The following is a 24,498-nucleotide window of genomic DNA, read 5'->3' as shown; positions in this document are numbered from 1 at the left end:
ACCACTGTACAGTCGTATCTTGGTTGTTGAGCACCCTGGAACTCAGATGTTTTGGCTCCCAAATGTCGCAAACCCAGAAGTGATTTTTCCGGTTTGTGAACCCAAACGTCCGACTGGGCTTCTGCAGCTTCTGATTGGCTGCAGGAGCTTCCTGCAGCCAATCAGAAGCTGTGATTTGGTTTTTGAACGTTTTGGAAGTTGAACGGAATTCCGGAACATATTCCATTTGACTTCCAAGGTACGACTACAAGTCCTTTTTTATTTAATTCCATCCCACCAATCCTTACAGGTTAAGAACCACTCTTCTCACCCTAATTCTAAGCTTAGTAACTACATAGCTCATTTGGCTTCTTGTCATTCATAGGAATGTATGTATGTAAGAGGCTGAATTTGTCCTGCTCTGCTGTGAGGCGGGATGCAAGGCTGACGCCTCTTTTTTCCTATGGATTGTTCAAGGTTGTTGAAACCAAAAGAGATCATAACAAGCTCCAAAAAAGTGCATGAGTGGTAGCATGGCCAATGAGTTTCCTCCCAGGTCAGGAAGTTAAGTTTAATCTGCCCCATAAAGCTTCCTCATCCACAGTTCCATCCAAGCTGAGAACTACCCTTCTCACGGTAATTGGACTCAAACCATTCTATTGCTTGTAGGTTTGTTCTCTGAGTAGCTGAACTGGTCAGTGTCATCACACCAACTCAGCCAGTTAAGGAAACTGCAAGCAATGAAACAATATAACTTAGCATGGTCTATGCCCAGTATGAGGAGATGTTTCTGCAGTGCTCCTATTATTGCAGCTAATTGTTTGTAAATAATTGATTTAGGTTACCATAATTGTTTTGCATCTGTTAGGCTTAGATATAAAAATGCAATCTTAAATGTTTATTAGCTTACCCACTCTCTTTTCAAGTCTCAGCTGAACAAAAAGATAATTAGTCCTAGAAACAATTTCTGAAGGACTCCATTTAAGTAATTATTTTGTTGTGTCCTGGAATACGTTTTGTTTAACAAATGCTGTCCCCTAGAGTTTGCAATTTAATGGTATGTTTTGGGCAGGGAGAGGGGGAACTGTGTCCAAAGAGAGTAGAAGTTTCATTTTTTAAATACAAGTTTATTTTCAACAAAATTATTCTTTTGCAGTCTAAAGGCTGCCTTTGTGTTTATATCACTTTAAAATGTCTTGCCTATAAATAACTATAAAGGAACTGAGCTTCTTGATGGCTATGAGCACTGATCTTTACTTCACTATTCAATAAATGGAATGGATTTTGCTGGGTAAGCTCACTGTTAAATCTCTTTTTAGAGTGAACCACCTACACATTTCATGTTGCAAGACCTTGAAACACAAACTCAGGACGATGTCCACATTTTTGAGAGGTGAAACATTAAAGCAGTTTGGAAGTAAGTATTATAGAAAAACTCCAATGCTGCTATTCTGCTATTTTGCTTCCTCTCATGTAAAATACATGATAAGTGAACAAATGTTTGTTTGCTGCTTATATTTGTCAGTTGCAAGCCCTTTTTGAGATGTGCAAAGACCTCTAGAGGAATTTTTGCTAGTGTTTTTGAAAATACTTCACATTTTGCCTTGTATAAACTCACATTGTGCAATGTTCCACTGCTTATAACAAAGGTTTCAGGGAAAACACTTGCACCCACAACAAGGATCTTTGTTGAACTGAAACTTAGATAAGTGGCTTGTTGATCAAGTTAATGGTAGTTGCTATAGACTTGGTGCCCATATTCATGCCTTCATGAACTTGAAGACTCATGTCTAGCAGGGCCAACCCACCCATGAGGCAAGGTGAGGTGACAGCCTTGGATGGCAGAATCCACAGGGGCAGCAGATCCAGCATCCAAGGAATGTATCGTCTTCTGCTGCAGTGACAGCAATGTGTCTCTCTGGAGGCAGCTCCCCATTGCAACCTTTACAGCAGCCTCTCAGCAAATAGGAGGTACTATTGGTCTCTTCCCACTCTTAAGGAGGAAACAGTGGGGTTGCCCTCAGGGTTTTCTGAGCTCTACACCCACCCAACTTGAGTCAGAGCGGGCCCCTTTGCTAAGCATGGTGATTTGATTCACTGAAATTGGGAATGCTTAAACGCATTACTGTGTGTTTCATTCTGGAATGTTCCTCAGTAACTCTCATATGTTTGGTTAACTCTGGTCACATGGGAGATATCTTAATGCATTCTCCATTTTGTTTTGTGTGTGAGTGACTTGACTGTAATGTCTGCATCTCCATGAACACTGAAGAAGAGACTGTGCTAGATAATTCTCTCTCTAAACACAGTAGAGGGGTGCTCGTGCTTCTGTGTGTATGTGACAGAAAGAAGTAGAAAAGTGGATGTTTTCCCAAGCAGTAAGGAGAGGTCTGCTGGAAGGAGAACATGGAAACCTCTCTGAAGGAATTGCATGGCTGGGCTGGACTGAAAGAGAGAGAGACACAGTTTGTTTGAGTGTTTAAGGAAGAAACTGTAATCTTCAGCTCAGAAAAAATAAGTCCATGCTGGGATAAGCATGTGAATGTAAATACTCTGCATATATTCTACTTTAGCTATGTGTTCTTCAAGTAAAAGCTTTTTGAATATTTTAACAAGTCCCTTGTTACCCTTCACTCCCTTCTCCCCTGGTGGGTGGGTGTGCCATTTTGTGGGTCTCCTCAGGTGCCAAAATGTTTTGGGCTGGCCCTGATGTCTAGACTACTGTTATCTGAACTAAATGGGAAACACCCTAGAAAGTTGCCTGGTGCAGAAAGTGATGGCACATACCCTCATGTGCATTTATGAGTGGAAGCTCCTGGGCTTCAGCATAGCTCCCAGCTGTCTTGTAGACAAAAACCAGCATTCTGATATTGACCTCTAAAATTCTTAGGAACTAGTGCATTGAAGGCCCACAGTTTAAAAATGAATTGAATAAGGCTGCTAGCTTTGCCTATTGATTTACGTTCGGTAACCATTTATCGTAGAGGAAAGTGAGAGGCAGAGGAGGCTCATCAACCTGAGAAGGTAACCCATCTAGGAAAAGGAAAACTCTGATCCTAAACCTCCCCTGCCTTGTGGGTTTTCTTAGGGAGAAGAAAGGCTAAGGAGGAAACCCTACACAAATCCAGAGTGGAGTCCCTAAGACCATTTGATGGCATCTTGTATGCCTCCTGTCAGCAATTCCTGCAGCTGGAACCTATTGCTCTGCTTTCATTTGAACCAGATCAGTAAGGCCAAGAGGAGGGTTTGATCTTCTGGGCAGCCCAGGACCTCCTTCCGCTCCAGGGAGGTTACTTCAGCGCTGCTAACACAGTGGTTTGATTTCACCCCTGGAGGCACACTCCATTGTCTCTTGAGACAGACAGATGCCAACAACAACATATTTGGATGTAGGGTTGCCATATTTCAAACAGTGACCATTCGGATAGAAGAGTTGTTGGGCTTTCTTGCCAAATTCGCAAAAGAAGAAGAATTAGTTTGGGGGCTATTTTTTAAGGAAAATCGCCCAAAACGACACTGCCATCATAGGCTGCCATATGTCTGGATTTTCCAGGACATTTTAACAATTTTCACCCAGACACTGCTTCCAACTGCAGTATTCTGGATATGTCTGGGAAATTCCGGGCGTATGACAACCCTATTGGGGGGAATATAAATAAGGTCATTCATTTTCTGTGTAAGGAACAACTGCATCATTTCATAACTGCACCAGTTGTCATGCAGGCATCAAACATTTCCCTTTTAGTTCCTATTCACTTTAATTTGAGGGCTGGTTTTGAGCTTTCAAAACCTGAGCAGCCTGGTACCAGGGTACCTGAAGGATCTCATCCTTTCATTTGCACTGACACATAACTGGGCATTGTAGAATGTAATCGTTCTTGCCCATGCCAGTTCTCCCTGTTCCATGTGGATTTGGAATGTTTGATAGAAGTCCTATTTTGGCCAAGGCCTGAGGTTTCCTACTCTATGGTACAAGGATCAGCTCTTTCAAATATTCAATTGAACATGCTAAGAGAGCAGAATGGGCCCCAAGGGCATTCAGACACACTTTTCAACAGGGCTGTTATGTCAAGTGTAGGGATGAAATGCTCTTTCAGTTTGGGTTCTCTCAGTTTCTCATTTTTCCCACTTTAAATTCAGTTCTCCACATTTTAACAGCAATTTGTGATATTTTTTTTAAGTCATTTTGAAAATTCATCTTGATTTTAGTGTGAATTTCTCCTAATAAACAGATTTTCATGTGCAATTTTGACTAATATACACATTTTTGCATGTTATTGTCACTAACATGTGCCATTGCACATTTCCTCAATATTCATGCATTCTTGTGAAGATGGTTTGGCTGGAGAACTTTTTTGCAAAATTAAGGTTAGTGCAAATTTTGAAGGACAGCTTCATATTATTTCTGAAAGTGCAAATCTCATTGATTCAGTTTTAAATGTGACCTGAATCACATCTCTCCCCCATCCCTAGTCTAGAATTGTTCTGTATTGGTATGTATCTAAGGAAAATCTTCTGTAATGGATTATGCAATCGGAAAAGTAGCACTTTTAAAACACAATGCAGCTAGGATAACATAGGATGATAAGAACCCTTCTGGAAGAGGGGCATGAATGTGTTACGATGAAATGACATCTCAGGGAATTCTTCTGAAATACTTTGCTTGGTTCTAAGTGGCATCTTTAAAGGTTGCATGAGGAGCTGGTGCTTGTTTTATAAAACAGTATATTCAGTGACATATAGAAAATCAGGCAATTAAGTGGCTGATAAAGCTTGCAGCTTCCTGCCCTCTTTTCCCCTTTTCATTTGCTACGCTGAATATGCTTTTCTGTACTCTGTGAACCATTTATTTCTTCTGCCTAGATAACTGCTGTCTTGTAGAATAGCCTATCACAATACATTTCAAACATTTCCCCCCATGTACACTTTGAGGTTTCTGCCAGCGTTTTGCTTTCCAATTGTTTTATTATCATCATCAAAGATTGCTGAAATATTTGCTGTAAAACATTCTTTGGTTTTCTGCAGTTTACAAGCAAGTTCAATTGCCTGGCCATTTTATGGATTTTTTTATTTATTAGGCAGAAAGGCTTGGCATGAAATGATCTGTGCTCAGGTCATTAAGCAGAAGAGAATGCTAAGCAAAGACCATCCAAAATTAGCCATTGGGCAGATGGCTAACTCAGCTCTGGCTAAGTTGTCACTAATGAAAGTTGCCACTGGTTTGTGTGTGTGATGAAGCCGCCATTTCCTTCTCCCCACATTTATCCAGTACAATGTTGCAACTGAAGATTGTAATGGTGGCTGATCTATCAAGTGGGAAGTTCTGCTTGCTGCCGCCTCACTTGTAGCAGCAGCCGCTGCCATCTAACAAAAATGTTCGGGGAAATTTAATGGAGCTTTTTTCCAGGTAAGTGAGTATAGGCCTGCAGCCTGAAAGTCACTTAAAAACACTAACACCCATAGCCCTGGTCCTTCCAAGGAGTGTGTGGCTCTGTAATAGGGTGATGTGAATTCTCTGGCCTTCCAGAAGCTGCTGGACTTTAAATCATGGGTAGCCAATATGGCAACCTCTGTATTCTTGCTGTATTACATTCATCAACCCCAGCCATTATGGCCAATGTTCAGTGATAATGGGAGTTCAGGAACATCCCTGGCACAACATGTTCCAAATTCTCCAAATGAGAAATGCTCGACGAACCAACCCGTGTTATTATCATTTCCATTTCACTTCATATCAAGCAAGCCTTTTCAGCATTTATAAGCAACATTTGTGCCTGAGTCATCTCCTGCTGTGGCATTTGATTAAATAAAATAATGTATATGTCCAGATCAATATTGGGGTGTCACTGGAGTAGATATTATCACAGCAGCTTTACTACAAACACTGGAAATTTGTCCTGGCTCCTAAAACTCTTGTCCCAGCATTCTGTGTGATGTAGTTCACAAGTGCACACTCACAAAATAAATCACATGTCCTCACTGAGGTGTCAGTGTCAAGGACATAGGTTTGCTTCCATTTATACTATATAGTTTTCCCCTTCTCGGTGAGGATGTAATCAACTCTAGAGAACAGAAAGATGCAGCCGCAGCACCACCTGCTGACAAATGAATACACAGAGCATGAAGCAGTTTACAATAAAGGCAAATCTTTATTATTATTATTATTAACGATTTATATACCACCCTTTATCAAAAGATCCCAGGGTGGTGTACAACATTAAAAACACATTATAGAACATCAGTGATAAAAATGATAAACTCAAATGAGTTACTTTAAACCCAAGTACATGATATCTAGGGACACGGGTGGTGCTGTGGTCTAAACCACTGAGCCTTGGGCTTGCCAATCGGAAGGTTGGTGGTTTGAATCCCCGCGACGGGGTGAGCTCCCATTGCTCGGTCCCTGCTCCTGCCAACCTAGCAGTTTGAAAGCATGTCAAAGTGCATGTAGATAAATAGGTACCGCTCTGGCGGGAAGGTAAACGGCGTTTCTGTGTGCTGCTCTGGTTCGCCAGAAGCGGCTTAGTCCTGCTGGCCACATGACCCGGAAGCTGTACACCTTGGCCAATAAAGTGAGATGAGCGCCGCAACCCCAGAGTCGGTCACGACTGGACCTAATGGTCAGGGGTCCCTTTACCTTCACTTTTACATGATATCTATATCTAGATAACTAAGATTTAAGTTGTTTAGATCTTCAACTCCCAACCAATATAAAAAGCATGCTGTTCACACAACCACTGACACAATCTCACTCTCACACAGCCACTGCAACCAATGGATGGCTTTAAAAGAGAAGTAGCCTTATCCTTCATGAATTTATCAATCAATGGCTACTGGCCACAATGGCTGTATTTTACCTCCACTGTTGGAGACCTTATGCCTCTGAATACCAGTTGTTGCAGTTGGTGAGAGGGTTGTTGTGCTCAGGTTCTGCCTGTGGCCACTATGAGAACAGGACGCTGGGTTAAATGGGAGTCTGGCCTAATCCAGCAGGGTTCATTCCCCACCTCATACAATATCTCCACCAATCAACCACTCGTACCCAAACCACTCACACTCAGCAACACTACGACCCACAAAGACTCACTCTGCACTCATATCCTTCCCAATGCTCTTGTCGGTAGTTGCTGGCTACCCAGTGTGGGTTACAGGGTTGTTTGTTCTCCCAAAACTGCGCTGCCACTTACTGAATCAGGAAGGCAGCAGCATGCTCACAGCAACTGCAGGGAACCCCAAAATGGCACCCACTGAGGGAAGAAAGGGTGTGTGAAGAGCTACGTCACAAACAAGGGGGGGAATAAAGATCTACATTGGGAATAAGGGTGGGAGGAGACCAGCAGCAACACCTATTTGCCAGAAGGTCACTGTAGAGGTGGTATTTTTGGGGGGAGGGGGGCCAAGGAGAAGGTACTTCTGGCCTCCAATGAGTTGCTGCCACTGCAGCAGTGGCAGTGGCAATGGCAGTAGCAGGTGATGCATTCCTTGGAGGCTGGATCTGCTGCCCCTGTGGAATCTGCTGCCTGAGGTGGGTCAACCCTGGGTGCTCAGCATAGTGGTGGCGCAGTGGTGGAGCCAATCCAATGCACCGCGCCAACATAGTGCTGAGCTCCCTGCTGCCTTGCCCCTTCACCTCTTGTGATGCAGCAGTGACGCTGAGAGAGCAACACAGCCTCACAAAGACCGCACTGCCATCGACTACTGGTCCCTGTGACTGAGAGGAGGTTGAAACTATTGGGTATATCTTACTATTTTGTAACCTTTATCAAGATCTCCGGAAAGAGGACATTAATCTCTGGCAACAGTACATTAAGTCTTATAATAAATAAAAACGAGTAGCCTCGATGTGACTTGCATTATTTACGCAGTTTGGTTACTTGGAAGCAGAGGGTAAGATATAAATGAACCAATGTCCTGTGTTGAGAGTGTTAAGACTAGGATATGGTGGGCTGAGGTTCAAATCCCCACTACAAAGCTCACTGAATAACCTTGAAAAAGTCACTGTCTCTCAGTCTAACCTACCTCACAGGGTTATGAAACTTGTTTGGTGGTGGAGGAGGAACCATGTATGTTTCCTGAACTCTTTGAAGTCACTGAGGGGAACTGTAAGCAATAGGAATGAGTGGATTTCCCTCATTCTGTGGGTTCATCCAGCTGTTCTGACTTGAAAAGTTTCAAATTTTGGAGCTGGTGTTTGTGAAGCTTGCCACAGCTTCCATCTGACTCTTTTCTCAGGCTACTGACATGCGTCAACAGTCCACAACTGAATACAAAATGCAACTACATGATAGATATTTTTGCACTTTGATTTAATCACTGTGAGTGTGAATTGACAATCCAAATTTTCAGGTGGCATGCAGTGACCAGGCAGTAGCCTGAACAAGGAAAGCCTGGGAATAGGACTTAAAAATGGGGAAATGGGGAGATTATTAATATGCTGATGCTGCTACATAAATAAGAATAAGGGGTAGTTTAGAACTCCAAAGTTTGGGATGCCCACATAAGCCTATAAGCCAGGGAGGTCCAACTTTTCATACCAAGTGGCCCACAAGAGTACAGTCCACACACTGTGTTGTTGCACATGAAGGGAGAGTGAGGCAGGATCCTACAGCCCTCCTTCTCATAGCTGGGAAAGCATGAGCCAGGCTTGGAGGAGCAGGCAGGAGGAGTCATTGTGGCAGCTTCCCAAAGCCAGGCATCTCACTTACCTGACTTTGGGAAGGCAATGCAAGGGCTTCGGGGGGGGTGTCAAATTTTGCCCTTGCGTGACCCTCCCATGTGACAAGGCAGTATGTGGGCCGTGGGAAAGCAGTGTGAGGGCTGCGCACCAGGGGGGCATCAGATGTTGCCAAGGGCTGCCAAAAAAGGCCTCAAGGGCTGCATGCAACCCTCGGAACATGAGTTGGCTCACCCTCCTATAAGCAGTCCCAAGAGCAACAGCACTCTTCCCTCTTGCAGTTTCCAGCACCTGTTGTTCAGAAACATGCTACTGTGGTTTGCTATTTGCAGAATTCAAAGCTAATTTAATGAGCTCCTTTCATGGGGGGGGGGGAGACACTTGCATTCCGGATATGCTAATAACATACCCTCCAAATGTCCCAATTTTCCAGGGGTGGTCCTGGTATTACTAAAATAAAATAAAATAAAAATTAAGAGGTTTTCTCAGGACAGTGGAGCGCATGTGTTGGCAGAACTTGCCCTTCTTCTGATAGGAAATGATGTGAAGGGGGGTAGGGGACAGAAAATGGGGGGTCAAGGAGGGTCAGTTGGGAAGGAATGAGAAATGTCCCTATTTTCTTCTGAGGGATGTTGGAGGGTATGTAATAAGACCTGGCAGAATGCAAACTGTGTGGGTGCTGCCTATTTTAGAATAAAGCTGTGGGGCGGGGAGAAGAGAATGCATCTTGAAGGATGTCAAAAGATAAATTCTTGTCTTTTCTCCGGAAAGTGTTGTGGGGAGAGTTGCAACATTGTTCTCATTATCTCAGAGGAAGAAGGGTAGCATTTGTAAGTCAAATAAATTGTATGGAGACAGATTCATTTAAATTTTTTTAAGTACCCATATTGTAGCTTAAGGCATGGACTCTTCTGTCAAATGCACAATAGCAAGGGATGGGGAAAGTTTTAAGTTATGAACACTTGATTGAGACTAGATTGTCAGCAACAGAAAGGCTGCAGCCTCGGGGGCTGTTTAATTTTTTTCAGGAGAGAACAGGAGAGCTGCCTTTCAGAGTTGTGGGGGCAGGGCCAGGAGGCCAGGTGAGGTGACTGCCTCAGGTGGCAGGGTCCGCAGGGACAGCAAATTCCAGTGCAGACCTTTCTTCCTCCTTGTTCCTGAGGTAGATCTTCCCTCAGCCATTTTTCTTTGTAAGGAGGAGCACTGCTGGGTGGCTTGCTTCAGGTGCCAAAATGTACTGGGCCAGCCCTGGGCTGTGGGGAGAGAGGGACTGAGTCTGAAATAATGACAATTACAGAATGAATAAAAATATTGAAGCACTGTGTCTCAGGCTGTGTACATACCACACCTTTCATGTGGGTGGAATGTGGGTGGCGCTGTGGTCTAGATCAATGAGTCTCTTGGGCTTGCTGATTGTAAGGTCAGCGGATAGAATCCACACAGTGGGCTGAGCTCCCGTTTTTCTGTCCCAGCTTCTGCCAACCTAGCAGTTTGAGAGCTCACTGGTGCAAGTAGATAAATTAGGTACCTTTGCAGCAGGAAGGTAAACGGAGTTCTCATTATCATTTTAAATGCAAATTAGGCATGCTTACTATTAGCTGCCTCTCCTAAGACAATTTGAAGGGGAAGTGGAATGAAAAGAAGGAGTCTTGGTGCAAAAGTCCTTTTTCTGCCCATAGGGGCCAACTCCTGGGGACCAAGGGGTCTCTGCCCCCTAAAATATTTGAGGGGACCGCCCCCCAAAAAGTTAAGCCATTCAAATAGTGTGTGCACAGCGGATCATGTAATTGATTATGCGGGGTGGGGCTTGCCTTATAGTATCATTTTTTAAGAAGTGCCCTTTCCCACAGCTAGTCAGCCATTCTTTTTGACTGCTGGATCATGAGGTGAAGGAGAGGAAATTAGGAGCAGCTTTTGGGAGGGTGGAAAGAAAACCTTTGCTAAGTTTTACAGACATACATCATTTGTAGTTGATGAGCTGCATGTGCATCTGTTCCTGACTTGGGTCAGCCTGTGCTGCTTCTCTTGATCTGCCACCTTCTGTGTCCAGTGAGGTCACACAGCCCTGCCACTGCAGAAACCTTGGGAAAAAACCTTCCACTAACCATTCTGCATTCATAAAAAGCTCAATTCATCTGTGTCTGGCTGGGGGGATTTTATTACTGGCATTATCATCTACTCTTTGCTCTCAGCTGACGAATGCATGTTGCAATGGTGTGCCCATAAAAATACTCAGGTAGATGGATTCTCCTGCTCCTCTGTAGCCTGCCAAAAGCGTATGACACTTCTCAGGCATTACACCTCCTGTCAGATAATTGCATCTCACTCTGAAGGAAGCCCAATCAAAATCGCCTTAGCCTTAATCGGTTTTATTGATCATTAAACCCCAGAGTCACCAGGTCTGTTGGATTTTAACAAGTGCCTCACAAGAGAGCACTTTCAATCAAAGCTAAATGACGACTTTCGGAAGAGGTTCAAAAGATTCTTGTTTTCTAGCTTTTGCTTCATTAAGCCTGTCAGCCTTCCGTATAGATGAGTTTTGTCAAGATATTAGAGTCCCACAGGGGCTCCAGTACAGCATTTGTCAGGCACTTGGTGCAGATTGTTGTAAAAATGTGGCTTTCTGTGTGGCTTAGGCCTAGAGCTGGACTGGAGTAGATTTTCACGGCACTTTGACTCCTGCAACAAAATATATGCTTTCTACAGTATAGATATTTATCAGATCAGCAGGCAACACTAACCCTAACCTAATCCTAACCGTAACCCTTACCCTAACCCTAATTTAACATTAAGCCAGACCTTAACCCTAGACCTAACACTAACCGTAACCCTCACCTGAACCATAACTCTAACGCTAAACCTAACCCTAACTCAAACCCAACCATAATCCTCCTTTTTTTTTTTACAACACTTTGCCCCTTTTTGTGGGGGGTTTTTTGTTATTGCTTCATTTTGTAGGTTTGGATGCTTTCTTTGTTTCTTGCTATGTTGCTTCATTTCACAGGTTTTTAATGGGCTTTTGTCTTTCTTTTGGTGTTGCATCATCTTTATTAGTTTTTTTGCTTTCTAATGAATAGCTTTTTTTGTCAGTTCATTATAATTTGCCTTTCCTTCAGTTTGTATTTGTTTGGTTTCTGGTAGTTCTGCTTCTCTGCAATTCATTTTTGCATTTCTGGTGTTTTGGCTTGGTTTAGGGGGATTATCAAATCTCATAAAATTTAAGAAATACAACGAGAAACACTAAAAACAATAAATATTCCCAAAATGTAGCAATACCAGAAGAAACGTGAAAAACAAGCCAGATCAAGGGAAAAGAAACAATTCACCAAAAACCCCAGAACCAATCAAAGTAAAAGAAGCAAAACAACAAAATGCAAGAAACAAGCAAAACCACCCTAAATTAAGCAAATCAGCAGAAACCAAAAGCAGCAGCAAAGCCACAAGAAACTGGAAACAAATATAAAAAGACAATCAGAAACCCAACAAGCAGGCAACTTATGGGAGTCCAAAATCACTACAAACCCCGAAATTAACCAACACTTAGCATATTCGTTTTCACTGGTTCATGGGTTTCTGGTGAATGTGCCTCATTTGGGGTTCGTCTTCTGCTGGTTTCATTTCTTTTCCATTGGTTTGCCTTGTTTTTTGCCCCTTTGCTTTAGTGCTTCTTTTGAGTAGTTTTATTGTTTTTGCATTCTGGTGGTAATACTCATTAGACATTTCTGGTAGTTTTGTTTCATTTTGGGTGGTTTCCCTTTTTTCTTGGGATTATCAAATCTCGTAAAAATGAATCACGCTGGTATGCTTTAGAACTGCTAGGCTGGCAGGAGCTGGGACAAAGCAACGGGAGCCCAAGAGGCTTAGTGGTTTAAACCAGAGGACCACCCACATCCCAAGATAAAGAGGTACTGCGGCGGCGGGAAGGTAAACGGCATTTCCGTTCGCTCTGGCACTCATCACAGTGTTGCATGTGCCAGAAGTAGTTTACTCATGCTGGTCACATGACCCGGAAAAGCTGTCTGCAGACAAAGACCGGCTCTCTCGGCCTGAAAGCGGAGACGAGTGCCACACTCTAGTCAAATTTGACTGGACTTAACCATCCAGGGGTCCTTTACCTTTACTTAACACAAAGGGCTGATTTATTTTACTTGCTCAGGCTGAGTTTATGTCTTTAGTCTGAATCACAAGCAAAAAAATCATTGACAGTGAACAGCTAAACTAAACTGACTTGAGGATTTTTGTTTGTTTTTGTTTGTTTTGTTTGTTTGTTTTTAAGCTGCTAGTTGAAGACCCCCCTCAGGGAGCCCTAGTATAGCATTTCATCTCCTAGATACCAAACTGGCCTTCTTCATCATTACAAGAGAAATGAACTGGAGAAACACCATCATAATCTCTTAAGGAAACACGTTAGGATGATTCTCAAGTAAAAAAACCTTATGTAAGTCTTGTATGGGTTTCAAATGTTCCTGCCTTGTTAACTTTAACAATGCTTTATTTTTCTACAGTTCTGACCTTTGTGATGAGACAACCACATCCACCTTCCTTGATTATTACACAGCCTATCTAAGAATGGCTGCTTCAGACATTTGTCTTTCCTCAGGTGCCACTTTGCTGCTGCAGAGGCAAATTCCGATGGCTCTGTCCTTGCTCCTCGCCCTGGTCTATCTCACCACCATCAGGCCAGCTGCTGTTGCCAAGGAACTGCATAGGACATGTGAAGAAATACAGGAATTGCAAGGAGTTCAAGATGCAAGAGCAGTTGCAGGGAGAGTTTTTTCTTATCCCATATCACCATTTGCTTTCCAAGGGAAAATAACTCACTACAAGGTAATGTAGCATTGCTGGCAATAATTCTGTCTGGTACCAGTCACAGTATTGAAATGGTTTTGTTCAGTTGTAAAATATGCTGCAGGAAAACAGCAGGGCATGGATGCCCTTTAAAGAGGGAAACGGGAGTTATTTCTCCCTGTATGTGTATACCACAGGAACACCTATATTTTTGGTCAACCTGTTGGTTATGCACAGTGAATTAGTATTGTTCTAATTAATTCAATGGTTGTTTTGTGTCAATAACACCAATGTAGTTTTTATGAGGTATAAATACAAAATTATAACTGCTTCTAAAATATGCAGCTTTTTAGCAATTATCAGCATGATTCTTATCTCACGAATGCATACTTGGAAATAAAGCCCACAGTGTTCACTGAGGCTCGCTTCCTTATAAGTATCTTAATTATATCTAAGAGTGTTCCTTTACATCTTGCTGAGAAACTTCCACTCCCGTGTGTAAAATCTGAAATGGCAGCCCTGCAACACAGGTTGCTTCAGGTTAGTTGTCTAAACAACCACATTTTAAGGTGGAACTAGATGTGGTAACTCTGACTTCTGATGAGGAAGCACCTGACTTCTGCTGGTGCTTTTTTTAATCAAAACTGGTAGAGTTTGAAAACTGTAAAATGGTGGGGGAAGCATTTGAAATCAACTCATATTCTTTCTTCCCTTTATGACTATTTGATGGTCTGCTCACAATACATCTAGTTTGGCCGTGAACAACTCTAGTTGTTCAGAGTATTATGGGGACTGGGCAATCTTCCTTTGTTCTAGAAATTGCTTGTTATTGACCAGAATGACTGGTAGGTGTTTTCTGAATGGGAGCTAATGAGTAGGAAATAGCTGGCTGTGAAAGACCAGTATTAGTTGTCCTGCTGTAGTGTGAAAATCAGGATTCGCCCATCACCATCCACTTGTTCAGACAGTCATCTGCAGGTCCATACACCAGGAAAATTAAGAGAGTACCCAATATATATTTTTTACATCTTACGAATCTGAAACAAACATCCCTGTTGCATCTAATATGATGATTGTGGAAACAATATATTTTTTATTATTCATTATTTTGATTATACTACATTCCATCTCCTGTGCCCACATCTTTTTTATAATTAAACAGGTTACTCTGGCTAGTGGTTCAGCTTTACCAATGTGGTTGGAATATAATCCTAACACAAATACTCTTCAAGGACTGCCAATGATGGAGGAGAGTGGAGAATACCATCTAACTATAGTTGCATATGGAGAGTCTTGTGGCTGGAAAACACCAACAGCTGGTGCAAACTTTGCAATTCATGTTCACAACGATGCTCTTGTCCATGAAAAGGAAGTGGTCACAGACCAACAGCATAACAGGTAAGTTGCAGTGATTTCCAAAAAGGAATGTATTTGATTAAATTGATCATTATTTCATTTATTCTGAACTATGTGCAAACATGTGTGTGTGTGTGTGTGTGTGTGTGTGTGTAACATACTCAGAACAAAGTTGGAAAAAGACACAGGTTGGATTCAAGGTTCCATCAGCAAAACAAGGCCCTCTTAGGTCTCAGCTCCTCCTTCTCCCTGCAGCCCCCTATACCTGCCATCTGCTCTGGAGGGTTGGGAGACCCTCTGAAAGAGTGAGAAGCAGCACAGATGACTGCAGAAAACCAGGGGGGAAATAAATCCCCTCCCTTCACTTCTGTTCAGAGAACCTCTGCTAGATCCAAGCCCTTTCCTCAAACAGAAAGACACATTTCATATAGTTATTAAATAATATTAGAGATAAAATAAGTACCCTTGGCATCCCTTAGAATAACTGCCAGGGGGTGAAAAGCACTCTGCCAGCTGACTAGGAGTGCCTTTTCCAGCTTGGGTTGTTTGTGGACCAGGATAACTTGACCACAGTAGTCCAGGCACTGGTAACTTCAAGTTTAGATTACTGAAATGCAGTAATTACTGCAATGGAGCTTCTCTTGCAATTGGTTCAGAAACTGCAGTTAGTGCAGAGTGCTGCTACATGACTGCTGCAGGAATAAGACAAGAGCATATTTACAACTCTGCACAAAGGTCTACACTGGCTGCTGATCTGTTCCCGGCCCAAGTTCAGAGGTTTTCTATTGGTCCCTAAAGCCCTTAACAGCTTGGGGACAGTTTGCTTGAATGATTCCCTTGCCCTTTATGTACCTACTCAACCACTTTGATCTACAGAGCTTGCATTATTACAAGTGCCGTATAATAATCATTCCACAGTTGTAAGGAGCCAGTTTTTCAGTATGACAGCACCTATGCCTAATAACTCCCTGCCTATTAACATTAGGCAGGGACCCTCACTATATTAATTTAGACACCCACTATAAACTTTATTTCAACAAGCCTATTCAGATAGATAATCTACGATTCAATTTTACATATCGCTGACTTGATCTGCCTATTTTGCTTTACGTATACTGTACTGTTCAGAGATTTATTATTATGCTGTTTATATGTTTTTTTCTAAATAAGTAAGATAACCCTTTTTAATGCCAAATTATTTTAATAGCACATGTTTTGGGGCTTTCAGTATCTGTTCTGCAGCTCTGTGTGAAAGGGGAATGTCGGTCACCTTTGCTGAGATTATAATTCATACAGAAAATTATTTAGAAATTCAAAAGCGACTAGATCTAGTTTGCACCATGGCAGACTATCTCCATTTGCATCCCTCTTCATTGACACTTGCTTCATTTGAAAGCCCATTTAATAAACACTATTGGAATCTAACCATATTAGCTGAAGACATTCAATACCTCAACACTATGAAAAAGCATTGTGTTGGAATCCACTGGCCAGTTGGGTTTGGAGTGTTCACTATGCTTTATGAATTAGTACAAATTCTACAACACAATGTGGTGTCAAACCATCTCTCACAGCTGCTGGGGTATGAAATTGCTGGCTGGAGAATACTTAAAAAAGAAGGCAATAGAAAAAATCATTTAGGAAAGCGGCAGAGGAGGCAATTAATGGCCACCCCTGGACTCGTACTGAGACCAACCAAAATAGAGTCTTTAACAATTTTGTCAACTACTATGGTATACACACAGTCTGCTATAATACCTAGTGAAAGTTCATCACTTTTGTATGAAGCTGTAAAAGACGTTATCCCCACTTACATGGATGCCTTGGGGTCCATGGACATTCAAATGTTACTGAATGGTCAGATTAGAACACAAGTATCTGGCTTTTTCCAGTCGCTTTCTTCTGAACTTTCACCTTCTCTGATATCACCATCAACAGAATTTGAGGGTAAAGTGGCTTCCAGAACACCAACAATATTGGAGGAACTGCAGTCTCAAGTGCCACAACAAAATGTGTATTCTGTGCCTAAAAAATCCAAGCCAAAGCACAATTCCACACTCTATTTTTTAGATTTTTCTGTGCCAATGAGCAAAACCCAGATCTCAATACCTGCTCACAACATGGAAACTTCAGTTTCACCAGACGTAACTGCTTCTAGAACAGCATCTCTAGCATACTCAGAGGAATTAACAAGAAGTCTCGCTTATACAGGCCCATATGCACAGCTAACAGCATCTGAATTACTATCTAAAGACACCATATATGTTGCAAATCTTCCTCTACCATCCATATCAACACTGATGAATTTAAGAGCATCATCTAGAGTCCTATTTTCCAATGTTGTAGTTTCTTTGCTCTCATCAGATGGTAGCTACAAGATTCAAGACCTACTCAGCAACTACAAACATGTCTCAGAGTCATTTATGTCTTTACCACGAACTACAACACTGATTGATGTGCCCAGCAGGAATATAGGCTTCAGTTTGATTGGTATTACATCACTAGGCATAAGTGGTGCTTCCGTCCACAAATTTAGACTGCCGGTCAACACAAGTCCGTCTCAGTTCTATTACAGTAACAATGCTTCAGCTTTGGCAATGCATAGCAGTCAGCAATTCAGGATATCTCCATTTGTCCATTCACTAGAATTTGGATTTCTATCAAGAACAAGCAACACTCCAGCAATGGCTCCCTCTTTATCATTATCAACACCAGCAGAATTCCCTGTATCATTTGGACATAGTAATATGATACCAATGGGGGGAAATTTGTCTGAAAGGACACAGGTTAGCCAACAGGTAATTAAAATATACACACTTGCATCAGAGTCTTTTATGACTGTTCAAGAGACAGACAAACTTTTAATTTCAGAAACCAAACTATTAGCTCCTACCACATCCCAGATGGACACTCTCCTGTGGGAAACACAACATTTAATTTATGATGCATCATCCAGTGCTTCAGTTTCAAGCAGCAGATTCCATGAAGGTGATCCATCTTATAAAATGAGCCAATCATCAGAGTGTTATTCTTATGATGCTTTGCTGCCTACCTGGTCTACAGAATTTGCTGGCACCCCCAAGTTATCTTTTTCTACAGATGAAATTGGCTCTTATGACAGCAATGCTGTTAGAACTTACAAGCCATGCTTTGATGTTTTACAACTAGACACAAGTGATCTAAGCTTGGATAGCTCATTTGGAACCAAAATTAACTTGCAAATTACCAGGGACTTAACTTTAGAACTGTTGGAAAAGTCAACTATTACTTCCAATAAAGATATGTCCAAACAAACTGGATTCTATGTCACTACTTTATACCAAGGTAAGCTATTAATATTGGTGCGTCAAATTTTGATCCAATGTGAGTAACTCACACCAGGTTTCATTAGTATTGCTACTACTGCTACAACCTCAATTTATGTATATACCTCCTTTTGACCAAAAGCCCTCCCCCCCCATGACTAGCATAATAAAAGAACAAAATGTACAGTATAGTTTAATAAGTAAGCAAAAGACAATAAGCAAGCAAAATAATATGACAGCCAAATCACCATATAGAAGGGCGGTAAGAAGGAAGCGTTCCCAAGCTAAAGGGTTAAAAGGTACTTAGCTAAAAGGTACATTCTAGACTTAAAACTCTAGACAATGAGAAATATTCAGAAGTGTGCCCTAGTTCAAAGAATTAAGGGGCACTCACAACAACTCCCATTCTAACTAATTTTCAGGGGTTTGGCCCAAGTAATTAACAGTTATCCAATAACATTTTAAACAAACAAAAATAAAATAGGAATACTAGCAATATTAACAGTTGCCACAAAAAGGAGTAAGAGACCCACACCCCACCCCATGCTTTTTAGGTGAGTAAAGTCTCCCAAGAGCCTAGGATAAATAGGGTGCAACTCTTGCCTTTGGGCCAACACAAGGTGAGGCCTCTCTCTCACACAGCGGCTGATTAGTCCCCATGTGTGGTACAAATGGGACCATTCCTCCTCAGCTGCTACACCTCAGGCCTTTCAGGGGGAATAGCTGTCAAGATGACACATAACACATAGGTTTACACAGAGATGCTAGGAGTTTCCATGAGTCACGACTATTTTTGACACTGAAGCTATTTTTTACCAGTTTAATGTGATTTTTAATTATGTTTAAATTGTTTTCATGGTTTTATTAAGTGTGTGCTTAATGCCCTGGCATACAAACAAGATGAGGAGCAGTAAATACACATCCATTCTCACGTCACCTCAGATGTTAACAAGTCACTCCCCATCATCTGTTGTATACTTTCAAATTATTTTACCCATTTCATGGCTGATTTGAACTTGTGGCAGCATTACTGTAATAAAACCAATTACCTTGAGTAAGCAAAAGCTTTCTTCTCTCAGTTCAAGTGAAATGCTTAGTTATGTTTGTTTCACATTTCTGTCAACTGTCTGTAGTCAGTTTACAATTCAGTCATACACTGAATTAACAGGGCAGCATTTTTTTCATATATTCCACATGTATTCCCCCCCAGCCCCCCCCCCTTCTCCATAATTTGAATTTTTTGGTAGGGGCTAGAACGATGATATTGTACAACAGTGTAAAGGGTGCAATGTGTGTTGAGCAGTGAGAAGCGGTTTGGAAACAAAAGGAAGCATGGAAGACTGTCACAAAACTCCCATAATTGTTATATGTTTTGTGAGTCTTTGGGCTTTAGTGGCCCTTAAACACCGAACAATCATCCAGCCCCCCCCTCAAGCACAGCACCCGGTGTCTGTCCCGTGATAGGTGTAGGGATCCTAGTGAGAAGACTTCCTTCAAGGGAGAGTAAGGCTGCATACACGCCTATGTTTTAAAACACATGCCCCCCCCCCAAGAATCCTGGGAACTGTAGTTTACCCCTCACAGAGCTACAATTCCCAGAATCCTTAAGAAATTAGCTCCCAGGTTTCTTTGAGAGGACATCATATACTTCGAACATCACCTACTTTGCCTCTGTCTTCACTCAAAAGGAAAGCGATGCCCAACCTGGTGATAACAGAATAGATGAGGAGCTGTGGCCCCTAGCTACTTTAAGTGAATTCAAATCTCCAGGGCTGCATCCAAGGGTACTAAAGGAATTGTGGATGTAACCTCAGTGCCTTTGTCCATGATCTTTGAGAATGTTGGAGAGCAGGTGAGGTCCCTGCAGGTTGGAGACAGGCAAATGTTGTCACCATCTTCGAAAATGTAACTACCGACTGGTGAACTTGACCAGGAAAGGTCCTAGAATAGATCATTCAACAATCGGTCTGTAAGCATTTAGAAAAGGATGCTGTGATTACTAAGACCCAGCATGGGTTTCTCAAAAATAACTCATGCCAGACCAATCTGATTTCTTTTTTTGATGGAATTACAAACTTGGTGGATATGGGGAATGCCATGACTTCAGTAAGGCTTTTGGCAATGTCCTCCACAATATTCTCATGAGGAAGCTGGTAAAATGTGGGTTGAAGTATTAGGTGGATTTGTAGCTGGTTGACTGACCGAACACAAAAAGTATTCATTAATGGTTCCTCGTCATCCTGGGAAAAAGTTACAAGGGGGTGCCACAGGGTTCTGTCCTGGGCCCATTGTTCAACATATTTACTTAGATGAAGAAATTGAGGTGATGCTAATCAAATTTGCAGATGACAAAAACTGGGAAGGGTAGCTAATGCAGCAAAAGACAGAATCAAAATTCAAAATGACCTTAACAGACTGGAGAATTGGGCACAAGCTAACAATAGGGACAAATGTCAGGTTCTGCACTTAGGCAGGAAGAACCAGATGAACAAATATAGGGTGGGGGACACCTGGCTTACTAGCAGTACATGTAAAAAGGATCTAGGGACCTTGGTGGACCACAAACTTAACATGAGTCAACAGTGTGATGCAGCAGCAAAAAAAAGTGAATGCTATTCTAGGCTGCATCAACAAAAGTACAGTGTCCACATCAGGGGAAGTCATAGTACCACTCTATTCTGCTTTGGTCAGACCACACCTGGAATATTGTGTCCAGTTCTGAGTATCTCAGTTTAAGAAGGATGTTGAGAAGCTGGAACGTGTGCAGAGGGGGGCAACTAGTATAATCAAGGGTCCAGAAGCCAAGCATTATGAGGAGCTGGGTGTGTTTAGCCTGGAAAAGAGGAGAGTGAGGGGAGATAAGATAGCCACCTTCAAATATCTAAAGGACTGTCACATGGAAGAAGCTTGTTTTCTCCTGCTCTGGAGCGTAGGACTTGAACCAATGGGTTCAAGTTACAAGAAAGGAGATTCTAACTAAAAATCAGGAAGAACTTCCTGACAATAAGAGCTGTTGAACAGTCTCCCTCGGGAGGTGGTGGACTCTCCTTCCTTGAAGGTTTTAAAGCAGAGGTTGGATGGCCATCTGTCATGGATGCTTTAGCTGAGATTCCTGCACTGCAGGGGGTTGGACTAGATGACCCTTGAGTCCCTTCCAACTCTAAGATTCTATAATTCTATGGTGTGTATGCAGCAGAATTGAACCGGCCAGAATTACACCTGGGATGATCTACCTGAAGCAAGAGGCCAGCTGTCTTAGTGGGGGTGAGACACTAGGGCCTATCTCAGAAAAATTCTGTGAGATAAATTGACATAAACATTTCATAAATTCCTCTTGTCATTTTTTGTCAGACTTCTGAAAACTTGGTTTTTATATTTCCTCTCTGTTACCTTCACTCCTATGTAGGTCTAATAAACACCTCCCCAAGAGTTGTTAATGCCATTAAGTGGATAACAGCAACAATTGGACACAATTTTTCCTTTTCAGTACCTCCAGAGACATTTTATGACCAGGAAGATGGAGATACAACCCAGCTGACCCTTGGAATAAACCCAGCCGATGGTTCACCAACAGGTTCGGAAAGCTGGTTGCAGTTTAATTCAGATTATCAAACCATGTATGGTTACCCACTTGATCACGATTTTCAGTATTCACCTCAGGAATTTTTACTCTTTGCCACCGATTCAGGAGGGCTGAGGACATCTGATACCCTCACAATTGTACTACTCAGGCCGACCACTATCCCATGTCATACTTATACCATAAGAACAAAAAATAGTTACCACTCCTTTATGAGAGACAGGGATAGAGTTAACTTGTTTTTTGAGAAGCTTTCCAAGTATTTGATTGCTGGCTGTCCTGGCAATATGACACTGCTTGATCTCAAACCTGGGTCCACTGTGATTTCCTGGTACAACAGCTGTTTCTGCACAAGGGTCAGCGGATGTGCAAGGGATGAAATCCAGGGTGTGCTGAGGAAACTAAGAGTACCTGGTGGAAATATAAATCCACATTTTGTTGAGGCAATGTTGCCAGCCTACAAAATTGATCGAATTGAAGAAGTTGCTTTTGATGGAATCTGCTCACCAATCACAAAACCAGTGAATGAATCCCTGATATCAAACAGCACCCTGGCTACATCTGACAACCATTGCTGGATAAGAAACATGTTTACTTCCTTGTTAATAAGTGTATGCATTACGATTATAGTGACTCTGATAGTTGCCTTCCACTGCTGTAGACATCCCAAGAAAACAACTGGATTACAATCTACAACATCTCATGGAAGACCCTTCTTCAGCTACATTGATTTGGAAATGGATATGCTGAAATCCCGGAAGTCACCAATGCTTGAACAAGAGAGCCCACCATCAGCTCAGTTATGGTTGCCTGTTCCAACACCTTCCCCTCAGCATATCTACAGAACAAACAGAAATCTTGTTGCCTCAGGTCTACCTCCACCACCAAAATACAGACTACCACCGTTTTATGGAATGCAAGAACCTAGTCAGACTCACCAGGATGCTAGTCCCAGAAGGTATTATCCCAAAGCTAGCCTATACTGAGAATGCTATTCTGGAAGGGGCGGGTTTTTTTCATTCTTATATAGAATTATATAGGAATTATTAATGATGTTACATTAACAAAGAAGCTAAAGAAATGCCAAGTACAACAGGTTTAGATACAAAATCCTACGACATAAGGCAATGTGTTTATTGTAAACACAAATATCTGCCATGTACAGAAAGCCTAGAAAAAACACAAGCTGCTTTTTCACAGGCAAGGACACCAATAACAATGAGAAACACCACCACTTCCACCTGTTTTATCTCTTATATACTCCCTGGGACAATAAAACAGTATTCACAGAGGTACTGTAGATGTGTTAATGGTTATGTTATTTTCTTAAAATTTCTGTAGATAGTTATTGGCAGAACACTTAAATGTTATGAATCAAAGCCATGAAATCCTTTTTTAAAGTGTCAGTTTTTATGATGGGAATAGTGTGGCAGCTGATGTTCCATGGCTTCATCCATCCCATGTCAATCTAGTAAACTTAAGAATATAAAATTGTCGCACGGGAAGAACTATGCCAATATTGCCTCCTCTCATCCAACGTGAGCGTAACGGACTTTTCCACACAATTGCTTTCTTCTGATGTAATTTTTACATGTGATTGAGGGAACAGGAAGAAAGAAACTATGTCGCTTAAGACCCAGTCCTTTAAATAAGCTGTAACATGATGCATGCTGTAGGCATTAACTGTTTTCTCTTGCCTAGATGGTGTCAAAGAAATACTGGGAGACCAGAGTTCAAATCCCCAGTTGGGCATTAAGCTCACTGGGTGGTCCTGGGCGAGTCATAAAACTCTTCGCCTAGCCTACCTCACAGGGTTGTTGCAAGGATAATATTGAGGTGTCGAGAGCCATGCATGCCACCTTGAACTGAAGGAATACAAATGCAATAAATAAAAGAAATTAACTTCTTACTAGCTTCATGTGCAGCAACTTGATCTGTAGACATTAGCAGACATTTACTCTCTCAAAGCCAGTAAAGATTTAGAGATCCTGCTGAGATGGAGATCCTATAGCCCTTCAGCTGTTGTGGAACAACTCACTGTGCTGGCTGGGGGCTGCTGGGAACCATGACTCCAACAACCAGAAGGCCACAGCTTCCTCACCAAGGCAATACTAATGTCTGCTTTTAGAAGCACAGGAGCAGGCCAGACTTGTGCTTGGGGTGAGCTAGCCATCCTTGGTCTTTTCTTGTGCTATGACTGCCACAGGTTCCCCGAAACCAATGTTCTCAGTTTTGAAAGTATTAATTTAAAGGTAAGGAGCATTGTTTTACTTCACAAGTTTTTTAAATAATTTCCACAGATTGCTTAAGACTTGAAGGGTAATCTAAGGTAAGAACTGAAAAGGGCAATGCCTTCCATTTAATCATTCTTATACCATCCCAGTAAAGCAGGCATGCCTAAAATGCTAAATGATTAATATAGGATTGCTCAGCCTAATTAGAAATATTTCTGAGTGCCTTCACTGAACTCCATTATGCTATCTTGGAACCAAACATCCCCTTTACTCCCAACACACAAGCAGGTAAAAAGCTGACAAACACCTTAACACCAAATACACCTTAACAATTAAATCAAAGCCACACCCACACAATTTGGGACCAGAAATCATTTCCCATCTAAGAAGTTTGTTTTTATATATCTGAACCATGGCCTATTTCTGAATAATAGATAACAATTTAATTTAACATGCTGAAATGACTGCTAGTCAAAGAATCAAATTTGATGTCAAATTCAGAAGGGGGGTTAGTGTCTCAAAATCCAGGAAGGAGCCAGAGTGTTGATTTTTGGCTTGACCAAGTGCTTTTAACAACCAGCA

General features: G+C 41.9%; 1 protein-coding gene across 1 annotated transcript; it reads left to right on the top strand.

Annotated features, from left to right (window-relative positions):
- The first annotated feature begins 13,079 nt into the window (after positions 1 to 13,079).
- On the top strand, positions 13,080 to 24,447 carry LOC308486564 (uncharacterized protein). The gene is made up of 4 exons (XM_081023473.1): positions 13,080 to 13,480; positions 14,604 to 14,839; positions 16,026 to 18,121; positions 21,509 to 24,447. The coding sequence occupies exons 1-4, from the start codon at positions 13,103 to 13,105 to the stop codon at positions 22,666 to 22,668; spliced, it is 3,870 nt and encodes a 1,289-aa protein (XP_080879599.1). The 5' UTR covers positions 13,080 to 13,102; the 3' UTR covers positions 22,669 to 24,447.
- Positions 24,448 to 24,498: the final 51 nt, after the last annotated feature.

The sequence above is a fragment of the Podarcis pityusensis genome (genome assembly GCF_964106645.2).
Source record: "Podarcis pityusensis genome assembly, chromosome: 10".
Lineage (NCBI taxonomy): Eukaryota > Metazoa > Chordata > Lepidosauria > Squamata > Lacertidae > Podarcis > Podarcis pityusensis.
Note: the sequence above shows the minus strand (reverse complement) of the source record. Positions and strands in the feature narration are given on the sequence as shown.

Coding starts and splice junctions, on each gene's coding strand:
- LOC308486564 (XM_081023473.1), top strand. CDS start 13,103: ATGGGTTTCAAATGTTCCTGCCTTGTTAACTTTAACAATGCTTTATTT. Junction 13,481..14,603: donor GGAAAATAACTCACTACAAG/GTAATGTAGCAT, acceptor ATAATTAAACAG/GTTACTCTGGCTAGTGGTTC. Junction 14,840..16,025: donor ACAGACCAACAGCATAACAG/GTAAGTTGCAGT, acceptor TGGGGCTTTCAG/TATCTGTTCTGCAGCTCTGT.